The sequence below is a fragment of the Papaver somniferum genome, unplaced genomic scaffold (assembly GCF_003573695.1).
Source record: "Papaver somniferum cultivar HN1 unplaced genomic scaffold, ASM357369v1 unplaced-scaffold_131, whole genome shotgun sequence".
Lineage (NCBI taxonomy): Eukaryota > Viridiplantae > Streptophyta > Magnoliopsida > Ranunculales > Papaveraceae > Papaver > Papaver somniferum.
Genome location: NW_020622270.1, coordinates 4954014 through 4972785, shown reverse-complemented (window position 1 = coordinate 4972785; position 18772 = coordinate 4954014). Strand labels below are relative to the sequence as shown.

At 36.4% G+C, this 18772-nt stretch overlaps 2 protein-coding genes across 5 annotated transcripts; one reads left to right on the top strand and one right to left on the bottom strand.

Annotated features, from left to right (window-relative positions):
• Positions 1-1318: 1318 nt before the first annotated feature.
• Positions 1319-4777, top strand: LOC113332491. 4 transcript variants are annotated; one of them, XR_003351539.1, is made up of 9 exons: positions 1319-1633; positions 2429-2572; positions 2735-2802; positions 2926-2976; positions 3202-3261; positions 3355-3966; positions 4082-4218; positions 4341-4530; positions 4639-4777. XR_003351539.1 is itself a non-coding variant. In XM_026579030.1 (7 exons), exons 1-6 carry the CDS (start codon positions 1507-1509, stop codon positions 3919-3921), a joined length of 1017 nt encoding a protein of 338 aa, XP_026434815.1. In that variant the 5' UTR covers positions 1319-1506; the 3' UTR covers positions 3922-3966; positions 4341-4706. The 4 variants fall into 4 exon arrangements, 1 of the variants encoding a protein (XP_026434815.1); XR_003351540.1 differs by lacking the exon at positions 4639-4777 and having other exon boundaries at positions 4096-4218; positions 4341-4637; XR_003351538.1 differs by lacking the exon at positions 4639-4777 and having other exon boundaries at positions 4341-4637.
• Positions 4662-5875, bottom strand: LOC113332493. Its single transcript, XM_026579031.1, has one exon. The coding sequence runs from the start codon at positions 5816-5818 to the stop codon at positions 5045-5047; it is 774 nt and encodes a 257-aa protein (XP_026434816.1). The 5' UTR covers positions 5819-5875; the 3' UTR covers positions 4662-5044.
• Between the last annotated feature and the right edge of the window lie 12897 nt (positions 5876-18772).

Here is an 18772-nt window from a genome sequence, read left to right as displayed (position 1 = left end):
AGGAACGATACTTGGATTATGGGACAAGTTTGATAACCCTGGAAAATCAAACCCATGGATGTGCATGTTTTGTGTCCCAATCAAAGGCTTCGTAATTGACGTGTACCAGTTGACATACTGCGCTTCACTAATATCCAACTGTGTATTTAGTTCATACCTCTCCCAACCGATTCTTCTCAGAGGATAAAAATATGATGCAGAAGTTTGCATCTGTTGTAGTGGGTTAATTGCAATTGCAAATATACATTGTATTTGGTACCGCACTCTTTCTCCCATATACCAAACCCCTCGTTTTGATTCCGGACTGAAAAAATAACTCTACGCTTAGAATAATCACAATACTTACTCCAACATCATCATTATACTAAGGTAAACCATCGTAAGGGCGAACAACTACGTTTTTGTGGCACCGAGTCATCTGATATAACCTGTAATTAAATTTAATGAAAATTTATCTGGTGGTGATGGCCGTGGATATAGCATGTAAAGGTGGAACCGCGTATATCTTGTGTTGTGATTGTGTGTTATTTTTGTCTTTTTCCTTTGTTTCATTATTTCTCCGATGTTTGGTTAAAATCACCAATTGTTCTTTGTGATCAAGTTTTCCTTTGCGTTCGGGGTGCTAATTTACCCAACAATTTCACAACTCTTTTATGAAGATGGTGTGGAAGAGAAGATATGAGGCTGGCTTAAAGAATGGTTTGGAGAGTTGATTTATATGGTTTCTTCAGTGGTATTCTCGGGTATTCTTGTTAACTCTTTGCGTCTTGTATTGAGTTGGTGAAAGAGCATGTAATGATCTTTGTTTGTAGTGGAAGTTTTTCTGATGGTGCTGCTATGGATGCATCCTGTAAAGATGAACCACGTACATCGAGTGTTGCGGTTGTGTGCTGTGTTTATCTTATGTCTGTGTTATTATTTCTTCCATATTTGATTTAAATCACAAATTTCCATTTATGATATGTGTTCCGTTGTGCTCCGGATGCCAATTTACCCAACAACAACCGTGAACAATGTTTTCTTTTCTCTTCTAAAGATAGAGGAAGTAAAAATTCTCGACACGTGCGGAACATTTCTACCTTACTCAAATACTGTATCTCCAAATAAGATCTCAAGTAAGAATCAAATAATAAACAAACAAATATCAGATTTGGACCGAGTCAGATTCTGATCCAGATCCATACCCAAGTCAGATCCTCAACATAAGGTGGGTTTTAAACCACAAAAACCCAACGTCAGTGACGAACACCCACAGGATGATAACAGGGAGCGACGTTATCCGGAACAGAAAATCACCTTATTGACGCAAGTAGTAGCATTTCCACTCCCAGAAAGCAATTACAAACGAAGTTCCCAAAATAACAAAAACCCCAAAAATCAAACAAAAAACCTAATTCAATCAATCAATCAATCAATCAATCAATCAAATTCGGATTTGTATTTGAATACAAATCGAGATTCAACTAAAGAGATCTTTGGAATTGGGTTTTGATTCTGTTGGGAGAGATGAATGGTGGTGGTGGTAGAGGCAATTACAGAAACCCTTGTTTGACGATGCATCAACCATGGGCATCATTGTTAGTCTATGGTATTAAGCGTATCGAAGGAAGATCATGGCCTGCTCCTATTAGAGGTAGTATTAATCAAATCCATCCCCGCTCTCTTTTAATTTCCTTTAATTGATTTTCGTGTTCAGGATATATAATTCTTGTTATGAATTGGACTTCTAGAGATACAGGGGAATGAATTGGAATACAGAAATTTAGGTTTAAAGAATTTCGGTACCATTCTAATGTTGTTAGGTTCTTAGGGCAAAGTTCCTGGGATGAAGAACAGATACCTAGTACACAATTGAAAGTAAGATGAATAAATGAATTGACTAACATCTAAGTTGCACAGTTATGGAGTTCTTGACTACATGTGTGTTTAAAGTTTAAGATGTCGTATGCGTTCTGTTGTACATATATAATGTTCTTAAAGAGTTTCATTTTTCAAAGCTCATATAGTGTTGAATCTGTTGATAAATATCGGTGTCTTCGTGTACTTTTTGAAGTTTTGGGAAATCTTATGGTTGATTAAGAATGGAACCGTAATTTATGTATCCTTACGGTTTCTATGTGGAAACTGCTATCCTTTTTAAACCTCTGGTATAAGAAGAGGCTTGCAATCTCCAAAGCAGGTAGCTAGGCAAAGAACCAAAGAAAATTCCCCCATTCCTGATGTATGTGGGGTTTAGACCCCAAACCTCTTGGTATAAGTGTATAACCACCAAGTGCCTGAACAACTCCATTAATGGGACACTTACACCGGAATCTAATCAGCGCACACTAGTGTCATTTTAATCGCTTAAGCGACAAGGGCAATTACCCATGCTTTTATTTCAATGATGCGGTTGTATATGAATAATGTTTTGATATCTTTCTTTAAGGCCGACTTTGGATCCACGCTGCTGGTAAAGTTCCGGATCAAGAGACAATCAAAGCAATGGAAGACTTTTATAGAGAAATCTATAAAGTGAACGGAGTTGGAGAATTGAAATTTCCAGAGCATTATCCAACTTCACGACTATTAGGTATCTTAATTGGTTCACCTATTTGACCTACTTTACTTGTAATTTGCAGCATAGTGCTGTAGTTCAGTTACTAGTGGTATGGTGTAGAAGTAGCTATAATCCTTTTTCTCGAAAAGGATGCTGTGGATTCCTTACTAGTTTGGCGCTTAATCCAATATTCAGGTTGTATTGATGTGGTTGGGTGTCTTAGGCGGAATGAAGTCGAGTGTTGGCAGGAGGTACCCGAAGGGGTAGGATTGTAATGTATTCTTTTGTTTTTGGCCTTTTAAGTTTTCTCCCTATACCATATTACACTTGATTTATCCTTTTTCAGTTCGAACTTTATGTTTTAATCGCTTCTGCTTTTCTTCCAGGTGAGACTAGAAGCTCAAACGGATTTTTGCTGGCTATGTGAAAATCCACAGGTATATACAGAAGTTCTAGTTTGCGGTTGCTAGAGATTTGGGACAAAACGCTGTTGCAAACCTTTTCGTTTTCAGCTACTTATTTTTCTCCGAAGTTTTTTGATCAGATCATTATTTTTTGTGTGGACAATATCTAAGGATTCTTGCTTTCTGCTTTTCCTATTGGCTTGCAAAAATTAACTGTTTCTGGTTTCTCAACTAATTCTTGTCCTCTGAACAATTTAGAGATTATTGATCCCATTTGAGATGCGAGGGTTTCAAGGTGTGTATAACTTGGAAAGACGGGTAAGTTCGTAGCACCGCTATCATATTCTGCTCTGCTTTTTCTCTCTTCACAAACAATCTAATTTACTTTTGTTTCCTACTGAAACTTTTCAGATATATGACGCCGCAGTTAGAGGTCTCACTCCAGTTAAAAGTCCATTACCTGTAAAGTTTCCACTTCCACATTCCAGAGATTCTTTCTCTCTGAAACCAGGATCACTTGTCTCGAGCTTGTCTTCTTTGAAAGTATCTGAAGTTAAAAAACCAGAGACTCTTATGGCAGCTATTGCTGGTGCACGCGCTGCAGCTACCCAATACTCAAAGCAACCTCAGAGATCCCCAACTACTAACACAATCCCACAAAGAGATGATCCAGATTCTAGAGAAGCAAGTCAGTTTAAGAACAAATCAAATTATTCAGAAATGAACGAAAGGCATGTTGCAGAGCATGATCGCCCAGTTCAAAATGGAAATTTGGCGCATAATGTAAGAAACAGTCGAGAGTTTTCTGATGGTACAAGTTGTAGTAGCCAAATTCAAGATCATAGTAGAGATTGGAACCATCGACCGCAGGACAGAACTGTCGAGGAGTCCAGAAACCCTGCAACCATTGTCTCAGACAGGTCTCGACTACCACAAAATGAACGTTACAGAGACCATGGTGGACGAAGGAATTGGTAGCGGTACAGTTCTAGAGATATGAAACTCATTGTTGGGACTCCTGAGGTATGGAACTTTCTAGATCTTTTTATTTCCTTTTTGGAAGTAATTAGTAGAGAAAAGAAAAGATTGTCCAGGGATGAGGAACCTATTAACTTTTGACATGTGGTGTTTTGGTAAGGGTTCATTAATCAGCACCTGGAATCAAATCCGGCGATGGGTGAATAGGTTCCTTTACCTCGTGGACACTCATGATTTTGTTATTGGATATTTCTCATGTCACCTATTGCGCATGCCTCTGTGACTGTCTTTCCCCTGGTAAAAATGTACTTCTAATTTTTTCTAGGTCCATCATAGTTGTTGGTAGAGTTTGAACTATATCAACTAGTACATGTTATGATCTACAACTAGTTTATTGACTAGGGATTGTTTACCTGCAGATTCTCACTGCAGCAATGAAAGGCCTTAGGCCCGCATGATAAGTGTTTAAACCATGGATTCATTAAAGCACAGACTTGAATGGCTATATATGGATGATTCAGTACAGGTATTTCGATGGATGCAGGCAAATGGCTCGCATAAGTGAAACTGCTATTTCTGGAATAGCAGAGTATGCATGTTGTACTATAGGTAGTTGATAAGCTTTACTATAAGTCAGTTTCTGAACTGTAGTTTTAGGCCTACAAATTCTACTATTTCGTGTAGTAATTTGTCTGTTGCATTTGATATTGTGATCAGATTATGGGTCATAACTCGTAAGGGATCCAAGAATGGGGTGATAAATCAATCGAAAGCCGGAAATGCGTTATAAAATGATACAGTAACCTACTCCCAGTCATCTTTTACATATACAGACTCAGCTACAGAACTTTTGTTGTGTCTAATACTCATTTACGCTTCAATAGACATTATCTTCTTGCTGGAGTTTCTCGGAGGTTCATTCTTCGGTTTGTTGCTCTAGTTTTCAGCTTTGCTATGTATCGGTCAAAAATCATTGTTTTGTTGTAGCATCACAATAGCCCAATTCCAACACCTAAAGAAATGTTCTCAAGAGCATATATAAGTGCATTTACCTCTACTGGCTGGTCAAAAGATCCACAATCTTGGCAAGGACAATCAGCACTGTCACCAGGCGTAGGGCGTTTTAACGGTCACTATCACATTCGATCAGATCAGTCTCTGTTGCATGAAGCGTAGGAACCTTGACTCTAGGAGGTGTACCGGACTTGTACCATCCATTAGGGCAAAAAACTATATAATGAATATCACTAGGCTCATTTTCTAAGTGATACAATTGTTCTCCAGCAGCAAAACTCCCAAGTAGCTGGTACGATCGTTCTGATCCATCCATTGTGAGACACATATCATCGCTACATGCTGCTAACTCCATTTGAGTCTGATAAATGAACTCTAGAGTCGCAGAAATCTCTTGCTCGAATTGATAGAGTGGTCCACTTTGGAAATCAATTTTCCTTAGCTTGCACAATCCCTCTCCCAACTCCATCATTGCTCCTCTATGGTTCTGGTTAAACAAGTGATGAAATCCCACCGCGCACTGTAAAATCCCATGGATAACGGTCCGTTGGGGGTCTTCTGCTTTGAGCCATAGTGCTTCAAGAAAATCATGACATTTGTAGTATTCTCTGTTATTGAATAACAAGACTGCCTTGTCAAATCTCATATCTTCCTCATTTTCTTCTCCATCCTCTTCGAAGAAGAACCCATCATTAGTCAGGCGATACGATTGAAGTGCGAAGTGGAAATTCTTTTGCTTCGGTATTTTTTCGTTGGAACATTTTAGATTTCTAGATTTCGAAGAGAAAACGGGAGGACGACAACGTGCATCTTGGGGTATGAAGATGAAGTGTAGTTTAGAAGGAAATGTTAGGAGATGAAAATGATGAATTTGGAGAGCCATTGGAGGGTTTGTAGCAGAAGAAATTTGTAATGATAATGCAGTTGAAAATGTAGCTATGCTATGCTATTACAACCATTGTTTTCCGTGTGGTTGAGTTTGAAGTCTTAGAAAAGATTAACCGTTGACTGTTTACTGAACACTTGACTTCTGTTTACCTCTTTATTTACAGCTTTGCCTTTCCATCCAAAAAAAAAAAAGTAAAAATAAAAATAAAATATAAGCAAGTTTCTTTCTTAAACACTTGATGATTTATTCATAGGTCTCTCTAAACTCTATTTATAGCAGGAGTTGATTGCAATTGTTCATTTAAACTTCTGGATTGATTGTTGTTGCTTCTGAAGGGACGAAGCTGAAGAGGACAAGGAGAAACGAGGAGCAGAATTGGCAATGAATTAATTATTAGTTTGTGAGATATTCAACAGACTACCTGTTGATTCATTTCCGAGCTGCATGTGGGTACGTCGAAGTTGGCGATCATTATTAAACCGTAAGGAACCATACTTCATTGAATTACACTTCTACCGATCAAGAGCACGGCATATATATTTAGTCCTGATAATAGTGGTGCCGGTGGTGATATCTTCCTTTTTATGGACAAGGGTTATGGGGGACCATTGTTCTCGGTAGCACTGGAGCTGTATCAAGGAAGAGAAGGAGTATTTCCAAGAAGGGCAATTGTTCAAGTGGAATTCATGCGGCCTCCATCTTTTCGTGCGGATGTAGTTGTCAACTAGGAGCCTCGGAGTCAATGGTATGATTTGTGGTACATTATAAAATAAATTCCGTGCGTGCATATGGAATTCTAGCACCGGAGAATCAACACCTTAGATTTATTCTGCAATTGCACAACATAAACATGACTACCTAACACTATGTTTGTTTACTCCTGACTCATCTGAGTCGTCTGGATTTGAGTCATCTGGATCTGAGTGAAATCACCTGACTCATCTGGATCTGACTCAATATGTTTGTTTGGAGTCAGATCTAACTCATCTGACTCAAAAAACGTGAGTCAGTGGTTTGATCCCGTGAGTCATGGGTATTTTGTTACCTGACTCAAATGGGTCCGAGTCAGGAATTATGTCTGAGTCATAGGTCGAGTCAGATCTAACTCAAAATGCAAAACAAACGGTCTGACTGCTGACTCGGTCCGAGTCAGAGGTTGACTCAGATCCAGACGCCGAATCAGCCGCAAACAAACAACATGTAAACAATTCTGATCGGTCTTATTCTTTGGGATGGCTCGGGCTTCTAAAACAAAAGCTGCATTTCAAGAGCTCTGCTGTCACTAATTTTATCTCTCATGACTCATGAGCACACACATTTGTAGGGTTCCTATGATTTTTTTTTTTTTTGAAATTATCACAAAAATGGACATGATTCTTAAAAAAAAGTTTCATAAAAACCCTAGGTATGCGTGTTCTCGTGAGAATGCACATGGGTTCGGAAGAAAGTGACCAGCGAGCTAAATTTCCATGTCATATATCGATGTTGAGGCCAAATAAGGGGTACGGGGCCTAGTTAGCAATTCGGGATTCGACAAACGTACGGAACGTCAAACGTACGAGTATTATACGATTTTGTAAAATCCAGATTCGGTCCAAAATTCGGTCAACGGGACGTGATTCGTTAGTAATTCGGAACGGCATACGTACGTGTATAATTCGATTTATAAAAATGTGAGTTCGGCTCTGAAAATTCGGTATCTATATATAACAAACAATTTGTATTTATAAGGTCATAGACCAATTTTTATGCATATGTGTGAGTTATTTAAAGAAAAAATAAATTTAATATGATGATATTAATAATATATAAAACATTAGTTATCCAAGAGGACGTCGTATGGTGGTTTAGATGCTTGGTTAGTGAGTTTGAGATCTCTCTCACCTTCACCTTCAAATCTCTTCAGTCGTTTTTGTTTTATAAAAATTACAACACGTCTAATATTCGGTCGTGTATGCTCGGGAGGCAGTAAAGCCCAAAAAATGCGATCTTTGAAAAGTAAAAGCTAAAGAATTTATGGCGAATTAAGCGGACGTATCATTCGGGATACGTAAAATTCGTGAACGGTTCGCGAATAATCCGGGAATGCCACATAATACGCGACTTGGGTTCGGAGTTGCAAACGTACGTGAATAAGACGGTAAAATTCGTGATACTGAAAAATTCGTGAATGATTCGCGAATGATTCGCGAACTTACTAACTAGGGTACGGGGTATCTCTTTAAGTTGACTAGGAGAAATTGTTACCGTATTAACGGAAAATGAAGGTATACTCTTCTATGCTATATATGTATATACTAGTTTTTCACCCGTGCGATGTACGTATCTGTTTACTGAATGGTAGGAAATACCATATGGTCCTAGAAATAATATATTAGGATGAGTTTGGTCCAGTTGACTCAGTCAACTGTCTGTTTGGTCCTTTTTAGAAAAAATATATTATAGTTTGGTCAAAAAAATTATAGTTTAGCGGTGATGTCATGGATGATGTAAATGTCATCTTGTAGTGGCAGAAATACTCTTATATTATTGTTTGGTCCTAGAAAATAATGGTTTTCTCTTTCTTAATAAAAATAAATACATAAAAACTTTAAATTTAAATATCTTTTGAACCATATGTCCAAAAATGATAAATTGTATATATTCTGAAAGCCCTCGGCGATAGCTTTTCAACGAGTACCATTGTCGCTATGTTTCAGAGCTTTTAATTTTTGCCTTGTTTTTTAGCTATAAAATAAACTATTATACGAGTTCATTCTATAAAATGAACTACTTTAATGAACTATTACACGAGTTCATTCTACAAAATCAACTATTTTAATGAACTATCACGCTAGTTAGTTCATTCCAAAAAGTGAACTCTTTGGATTAAATAACATACGAGTTCATTCTACAAAATGAACTACCATACGACTTCATTCTACAAAATGAAGTGGTATAATGAACTATTATTACGAGTTCATTATACAATATGAACACCTATCACGGGTTCATTCTACAATATGAACTATCGTTTACGTGTTCATTTTATAAAATGAACTACCATAATGAACAACTATTACGAGTTCATTCTACAATATGAACTACCATTTTTAATTACTATTACAAGTTCATTTTACAACATGAATTATCAATCCTACAATATGAACAACTATTATGAGTTCATTCGAAATTAAGAATATCTATCACGAGTTCATTCTTCAATATGAACTATAATAATGAACTACCATTGCGACTTCATTCTTCAAATTGAACAATTACTATAAGTTTATTCTACAAAATAAATTGCTAGTGTATACGAGTTCATTCTACGAAATAAACTGCTAGAACTAGAATGAACTACCATGTTATAAAATAGTGTTCATTCTCGGAATGAACTACTATTATACCGAAAAAAATTAAAAGCTCTGAAACATAGCGACAATGGCACTCGTTGGAAAGCTATCGTCGAGGGATTTCCGAATATATAAAATTTATTAATTTTTGAGAGATATTTAATTTTCAAACTTTTAAATATTAAGGTTAGAAGGAGAGAGAAATTAGTAGAGAAAATAAACAAGAGAGAGAAACCATTCACGTGAGGGGAAAAAATAAGAAAGGGAAGGGGTACTTTAGATATTTTAATAATTACGGACCAAATGGGAAATGTGATTTCTGAAAGGACCAAATAGACATGGGACTACCTAAAAAAGGACCAAACCATATTTTTCCCTATTGAATATTGGATGGGAAAATAATCGTTTGGTCCTTTTTTAGGTGGGCTCATGTCTGTTTAGTTCTTTGGTCAAACGCCTTTACTGTTTGGTCCATAATTATTTAAAAAACATTAAATGGAAAAAAGTACCCTTCTGGATTAATTTCTACTTATTTTTTGTAGCAGTTCATTTGTCAAAATGAACTCATGTTAATTTCTACTTATTTTTTCAGAAATCACCTAAAAACCGGAGTTCATTCCAGAAATGAACTCCATATAAAAACCTTAGAAAACCAGAGTTCATTCCAGAAATGAACTCCATATAAAAACTTAATAAAACAGAGTTCATTCCAGAATGAACTCCATATAAAACATAAAAAAACCAGAGTTCATTCTAGAAATCAACCCCATATAAAAACCTAAGAAAACAGAGTTCATTCCAGAAATGAACTCAATATAAAACATAAAAAAACCAGAGTTCATTCAAGAAATGAAATCCATATAAAAAACCTAAAAAACCAGAGTTCATTCCCAGAAATGAACTCCATATAAAACAAAAAAAATCAGAGTTCATTCCAGAAATGAACTCCGTATAAAAACCTAAAAAAACAGAGTTCCATTCTTTACATGAACACACACAAAAAAAATCCATAAAAATCAGAGTTCATTCGTAGAAATGAACTGCAGTAGCATCATCTTCGTTGTCTTCAAACAGCAGCAGCAACAGCAGATCCAACAGAAAAACATCAAATTCAAGATCTTCAACACGAGCAGCAAACATCAAGAAATCAAGATCTATCGTCTTCATCGTCATCTTCAACATAAATCTATCGTCGTCTTCATCATCATCATCGTTTTCATCATCATCTTCAAAAAGAAAACAGAGTTCATTTTAAGAATGAACTTCATCAAAATTCATCATCTTCAACAATAGCAGCAGCAGCTATGAAGAAAACCATAAATCTATCTTCATCAAGAAAAAACATCAAAATCTTCATCACAAACCAGAGTTCATTCCTGAAATGAACTCCGTCATCTTCATCTTCTTTATCAGCAGCAGCAACTCATCTTCATCCTCTCCATCATCAACAGCAACAACAGACGAAAAATATCAAAATCTTCATCACAAACCAGAGTTCATTCCAGAAATGAACTCCGTCATCTTCATCTTCTTTTGTAGATCCGAAACTTACCCAAGCATGTAAGATGATAAAGGTTCATCATCATCATAAATAGCAGCAGAATCTTCATCTTATTCGTTTCAGTCTTCATCTTCTTTGACAGCAGCAGAAAAAGTTAAAATTAAATCTTGAAATCAATCTTTGTAAATCTTTGTAATCAAATCAATTTTCATCATCTCCGTCTTCATCATCTTCGTTTTCAATCTTCATCATCTTCGTTTTCATCTTTCGTTTCAAAGAGAAAAAGAAACCCTAAAAAAATTGCAGTAGCAGGGAGAAAAAAGAGAGACCGAGAGGAGAGAGAGAGGAGAGAGAAAGTAGATCTGAGAAATGATTTATTCTCTTACCTTTTGGCTATATATATGGTCCTTATCTAAAAGGATATTTCTGCCACTACAAGATGAAAATTACATCATCCATGACGTCATCCTAGGACCAAACTATAATTTTTAGGACCAAACTATAATTTATATTACCAAATAGGACCAAACAGACAATTGACTAGGTCAATTGGACTAGACTCTCTCTAATATATTATTTGTAGGACCAATTGGTATTTCTTACATATTGGATATCTCATTACCTAATATATTAATTTAAAAAGGGGTAACAAATCAGTAATTATGGTACTCATTTTATAAATATATCTTAATTGATGTGAAACAAATAAAAGGAACAAAAGTAGGGCTAAAATAAAATATACACTTTAGAGCAACCACAATCACGACCAAATTTAGAGACTATAACCAAATTTGGTCCGAAAATGAAGCACAGTGGGATGGACTAAAGCTAAATTTGGTATGGTTTTCTAAGTTTTGAGATTAAATGTAGTCGCCGGCCGAGACTATAACTGAATTTAACGGAGTGAGAGTTGTCGATTAGGCGTGAATATAATGAGCGTACAAGATTGGGCGTAAGTATTGTGTGCGTTTGAGAGTGGAGCGCTAATCCAAAGAAAGTCTCATTGGGGCGTTAATATAAACTACACCAAACCAAATGTTCACAAAATGTATGCATGATATCAGGCGTTGATATTATTGCCGCCTCATGTTTTTTTTCCATGAAACTTACTTAATACTCCCGTCTCGATCAAACTTGGAATTAACACTAGTTGGTGATTTTGTGAACGCCCCACGTCTGGATAATAATACTTACACCCCACATGAAGCGTGGATAATACTTAGGCCCCATTCATGCGTTCACAATAACTATGCCTGACCTCCATAAGTTGATTATAACTCCGGTCACTATCAAACGTTCACTATAAAAACGCCAGACTAAATTATAGTCTTTCACCGCTGCGTTTCGCCTCTAAAAAGCCAAAATATTTTAGTATTTAGTCTGTTTTTTAGTATTTAGTCCCGTTCATGGCTGTGGTTGCTCTTAGGGATAAGATAATCAAATAGGTTTTCCCTATTTCGTATCCCTACATTTCCTGTTCTCCATCCGTGTAAATACCCATCCCCATTTTTCCTATTTCCCCATCCACATGAATTTTAATATATCCTAAATACCATTATTTACTTTTCCAAAATAAAGTCACCCAACACCTAAACAGAAAAACCCAATTTAAGGATACCTTGTTCTCCATCTCCACCACGCTACATCTTCTTTCTTACCTCCACGGTCCATCACCGTCTTATAAACTTTCACTTATTTTTGTGTTAAATTCAGATCTGTAAATCGCAGACTACAACAATGACATCAAACAGTAGTAGATACCGATAGTGATGACATCAAACACTTGTAGATGCCGATAGTGATTTGACATCATTAGGTTTGTAGCTTTTGATGTAGATCGGTATGGATTTAGGGACTTTTCATTATTTGCAATTTAATTAATTATGTACGCTTGACTCAATAGGATATAGTTAGATATACTCCATAAATATATATATATATATATATATATATATACCTTAATGATTAGTGATTTAATAGAAATCAAGGTTTTTCTTTTTAATCGAAAAGGATGAAGAAGAGAAATTAAAAATGTTAATATTTAGGAACATAGTTAGTATTGACTTTTAGGGGTGGTACATAGGAAAAAACAAAATTGAAAAGTAGATAGACTCGAAAAATTGTAAGATTGATGGGAAATAGGAAAAAGGGGTAGGAAATAGGGAAAACCATCAAAATGACTTTTTTGCATTTCTTTGCATGCATCCTCTTTGTCATGGATGTAAGGAGCGATTGTTTGTTGTGGATACAAAGCATTTTTCCATTTCACGTTTTACTTGGCAAAGATTATCATAATTATTGACTTAATTTGTTTCCTCCTCGTCTTGGTAAAGAGGATCATAATTAATTAAAAATAAATTATTATATAAAATTTTCAAATATTTAATTCCTAATTGACAAGACATTTTCAAACATGCACATCTTCTGTTCGATAAAATGTCCCCTTTGAGTACATATACATCTTCCATCGGAACTACCGAAATACACAACAGAGTGACAATACGTCTTCAAATTAGATGCATACTTTTAAATATGAAGTTGTGCCAGACGACAGCCTTTGTCATTGCCCCTTCAAGCAAGTTCATGACTGCCAGGATGGAATTAATGGCAGGGGTTATGTAAAGGGTTCTTTCCTGAAGCATGTTTATGACAAGCATCTCTCCTCTGAAGATGACAAGATCATATGCAGGGATTTGATTGCTTCTAACTTGCACATTTACTCTGCTTGGGAGAATGTTCTACGTCGCTTGCATATGTGGTTATGTTGCAGATGTATGCATTTCCACGGTTGGAAGAAAGCTTGCAAGGGGAGATGGAGAAGTGGAGCTGTTCATGGAGATGTCATAGCCGGGCCTCTCAATGGTGCAGAGGTTGAGTTTCTTCTTCACGGTTTGGACAAACCAGGTGAGCTTTTTCCAGGTGGTGTTGATGCCTGCTTAGTTTCTACCTGCAATACAACCTGTGGACCTGTAGCCTGCTTAGTTCCTTCCTATAATACAACCGGTGATGTTGTAGACTGTATTGGTGATGGTGACGCTGTAGAAGTGTCTACTCCAGGACCCTCCCTTTCTACAGACTTACTAAACGCAGTGCTTCAAAGGAAGTTCACGACAGTCTCTAGCATTCCGCATAAATGCAGGCTTGCTTTTGCGAGAACACTAAAGGTATGTCTTGACAGGATTATTGTAAATCCTAGTAGCTTAGCAGCTTGGTTACATCTTATCTTTCTCCCAATCTGCACGCTAACCTTGTTCAATCCAAGAAGCTCCGCCGAGAAGAAATCCGGCAACAGAAAACGTTTACAGGTTGCAGCCATTAATCAGGCTCTTGCTGTTTGGAAAGAGCCTAACGGCTGTTCTATTTTGTTAAAGAAACTTCTACATCAGTCTTTACGTTTTGGGTCTAAAGAGGCAGATGAGAAGAGACAAGACGCAGCTACCTTGTTAGCATGTCAAAAGAAGATAAGTTGTGGCCATTTCGCAGCAGCCATTCGAGTGCTCTCTTCGTCTGGTTTAGCTCCTCGTAACGAGTACACGTACTTGGAACTGCTAGACAAGCATCCACCTGCGCCTCTGCCCACTATTTCCTGTGATGAGGCCATGGTTGACCCAATTATAGTAGATTCTCGGGTTGTTTTACGGGCTATCAGGAGCTTCCCCAAAGGCACTTCATGCGGTCGTGATGGTTTGCGTGCTCAGCATCTGGTCGACGCAATCAGTGGGGCGGCAGCTTCTATTGCAGATGATTTACTTGTTTCGATTACTAGGGTTGTCAATCTTTGGTTGGTTGGTAGGTGTCCTGCGGTTTTGGGAGAGTTTATTGCTAGTGCACCTTTAACCCCTTTACTTAAACCTGGAGGTGGTATTAGTCCCATTGCAGTTGGTACAGTTTGGCGCAGATTGGTCTCGAAAGTAGCTGCTGTCTCGGTTGGTAAGGATATGTCTACTTATTTGGACGATTACCAATTCGGGGTTGGTATTCCTGCTGGTGGGGAAAGTATTTTACATGCTGTAAATCGCCTACTGGAGATGAATGGTCACTCAGAGAAAATGTCAATGATGCTCATTGACTTTTCCAATGCCTTCAACATGGTGAGCAGATCGCAGCTCATCAAAGAGGTTCGCCTTCATTGTCCAGGTATTTCTCGTTGGGTAGAATTTTGTTACTCAAGGCCTGCCAAACTCTACTATGACCATTATATTTTGTCATCTGCACTTGGAGTTCAGCAAGGTGACCCCCTCGGTCCTCTGCTCTTTGCATTGACACTTCACCCCCTAGTGAAGACTATTGCTTCTCAATTCAAACTTGACTTGCACGCTTGGTACTTGGATGATGGTACAATTATTGGTGATACATTAGAGGTAGCTAAGGCTCTGAGCATAATAGAAACAGAAGGACCACGCAGGGGTTTACATCTTAATGTAAAGAAAACCGAAGTCTTTTGGCCTTCTACTGACCCCAGAAGCACAGCTGACGGAGTTTTCCCCGCTGATATTGGTAGACCTTCTAATGGTGTTAAACTATTGGGTGGACCGGTGAGTCTGGATTTGAACTTTATCAGTGATATGATGTTGAGAAGGGTGAATAAGACTGTTCAATTGATGTCTGCTATCAAGAAACTCAAATATCCTCAAAGTGAGATGCTATTACTTCGCAATTGCACTGGAGTTTCTAGATTGTATTTTGCAATGCGTACTACCAATCCTGCAGCCTTACAATCTGCCACTGCCCTTTTTGATGATCACTTACTTAAGTACTTGAGACTTCTCATCACTGGTGATGGTGCGGGGTTTGGTACTCTACAGCAGCGACTATCTACCTTTCCCATCAAAGATGGTGGACTTGGCATTTACACCATGGCTGACACTAGCGCCTATTGTTACCTTGCTTCTCAGTGTCAGACTACTTCGGTACAAAAGGTGATCCTTGGTAATTCATTCTCAACTGAAAAAGGCTCTGCTTATCAGTTTGCACTACAGAATTTTTCTCAGGTATGTGGCTTGCCTTCTACATACTGTGTCGATGATAGTGCCCCCCATTCATGCACTCCCTGGCAGTCACTTATTTTGATGCAGTTAAGAAGAAAATTCCAGACCAATTTTCTATGTCCGCAAGAGATTCCATCCTGTGGCAGTGCAACCGTATCAAGCATGTACAAGATTATTTAATGGTTGTACCCATCATTGGGCTTAATCAGTGCCTTGGACCTAGACATTTTAGAGATGTACTTTGCTATCGTCTTGGTATCCCATTGTTTGTTGAGAATGGCTTGTGCCCAAGTTGTAATAAAACCATGGACATCTTTGGTGATCATGCACTTCATTGTGCTAAGGATATATGCCCCAAGTTTCGACATGATATTGTTCGTGATGTAGTCGTCGACATTTGCTTCAAAGCTAGTGTGCCTGCTCGTAAGGAAGTTTCTTTGGGATTTCTGACGAATGATGACAAAGAGCTGAAACCTGCTGATATTCTTGTGCTTAACTGGGAAGACGGAAAGGATGTTTGTATGGATGTCACTGGTGTTTCGCCCTTCGCAGGTGATGGAATTCGCTCTTTCGTCCCAGGGAAAGCTATATCTAATGCGGTTTCACGTAAACACTCTAAATACTTGGACAAGTGTATTTCACATGGCCATGGATTGAGTGTTTTGGCTTTCTCTACTCTAGGAGAGTTGGGTGAGGATACTTTGTGTTTTTTCAAGCGTCTGAAGAATTGTTTAGTTAGTAACGACGCTAGTAGTGGTTTTGGTAGCTTTATTTTTCATAGATTAGGCGTTGCTATTCAAAAAGGTGTTGGAGCCCATCTTGTTGCTAGGTTACCAACCAAAAGCTTTGTATAATGATTTCTAAAATAAATAATTTTATATAAAATAGATTTATTTCCAAATAAGCTATTATCCCAATTTATAAAGTTCCATATTTCCTTTCTCCTTTTAGCCAAAATTATTTTATTAATATGATGCCAAAATCGGGTAAACATTGCAACAAGATATTTTGTAGCTAGTAGATTTCTTGCCTATTTAATCAAGGAATTAAAATGATGTCAAAACCGAGTAAATATTCAAAAATCATTAACTCGAAAGAAATATTTCCATAATTTTCTTAATAATCTTTTTATTTTTTGAGTTGTAATATATTGAGTAACTTTTATAAAATAAACAAAAGCTTCAAAAGAATAAAATCCTTGTAAATTAACAAAAAAATGGTTTCCTAATAAAGTTTATAGGGTGATAGATCACACTTTAACAACAATAAAAAGTATAGCTAGGTTAAGATCATAAGAACCACAAGGAAAATATAAGAAACAAAATTACAAAGATCACAACACAAGAAAAAAATTGTAAAAAAACCCTAGAAGTGAACCAAAAGATTATATTTTCGTCGTTTCATCTTTCATTGCAATGATTACATCACCAACAATTGCAAATCAAAATTAGTAAAAGAAAGATTACTGCACATAAAAATGAGAAACAAAGATTACTATGCCATTTAAGTAAATCAACATATTCTATTTTATCCTTCATTGCGTTGACATATCACCTGCAGCTTTAAGAATATCACAGAAAAAGAACATAAAACATTCAGTGGTTACTGTTACGGCCACAAAACCTAAGAATTTAGACAACAAATTACAATCATAAAACACAAATACTGCATAAAAAAATACCAGATTTATCACCTTATAAATATAAAGCATCATCACGTGCGTTGAGTTATTGTCAATACGGTGATAAGAAGTACAGTCGCACCTGCAGATCAAAAATCACTATTAATAACCGATATATCGCTAAAAAGACGGGGAGAAAAAAAACTCAAAAGAAGGATAAAAAAAGCAGCACGAAAATGATGAGACCTAGCTTTGCTCGAGTGCTTTATAGAGAGAGCATCCAAGCCCGTAATTTCACAAAAAAGAATATCGGCCTAATAGCTAGGGAACTTTCCTAATTTTAGAAAACAAATATGTTAATATATTATTGTCATATCACCGTTTTTAGTTGCTGCAAATATTTTTGTATAAAAAATATATTGCATATCAAGACATCGCTAACTTAGAAATCGGCCATAATAATTTATTTTTCATTTTAGACGTCTTTTATATTTAGTTTCGGTATGAGCAAAATTTAAGAAAAATAAGTATGAAAATGAGGTTTATTTTATGTTATTACTTGAATTTTAGGGGGAAAAATATATGGTTTAGGAAACATTAGTCTAAAAAATTTACGAAATTTTTCTAATTTTGAAAAATAATAATATTAGTACGTTATTCTCATATCACCGTTAAAACATTAGCTGCTGCAAATATTTTTGTACATTAAATATATTATAGGGGAACTTTTTCTGTAGCCCATTTCTTTTCTGTTTTTATATATCAAACCCACCATAAATATGTTACATGTAGACAACCCATATTTTCTTATTAGTAGGAGTTGATTACACAAATGACCTTTGAACTAACAAATTAATTAAGTGATCTTTGATATAAAGACAATTGTAACAAATTATTATCCCTAAAAAAACTCCATAAAGAACTCTTTTGACTTTTTTTAGCGTAATCCCCTCGTGACTTGTATCTCTCCCAAATGATCATCACTCCTACAAACATGCCTAAATACCTCATTTTATCCCGTTTTTTTCTTTTTTTTAATCTCCAATTTTTTTTTTATTACAACCCACCAAACAACCTCAGTTATCACCATGGACTTTTAGGAAAATTCGAGTTTTCATAAGGTGCAGTTTGGTGAGACATTTTGTTTTCACAAGTAATTGTATTTGGTGAAAACTAAAATTTTTAGTGAAAGTTTTAATTTTAAACCTTTTAATGCAACGTGATTGGTAAAATTATAATTTCAAAATAAAATTCTAGTTTTCATTAATTGATAATCACAATTATCACGTTTAACAATCAGTGTGAAAATCGTAGTTTTCATCTGTAGTACCTAGTCGGGGCGAGGGGAAGTCATAATTATCACTATTTTCATCTATAACTACAGCAATTTAAGGGATGTTATTTATTTTTTTGAGATTGAGAAAGAAAGAAAAAAACAAGAAAACTCGATTGTCAATAAGTTGATGAGGAACGAGGTGTTAGAGTAATTTATGGCTTGTTGAC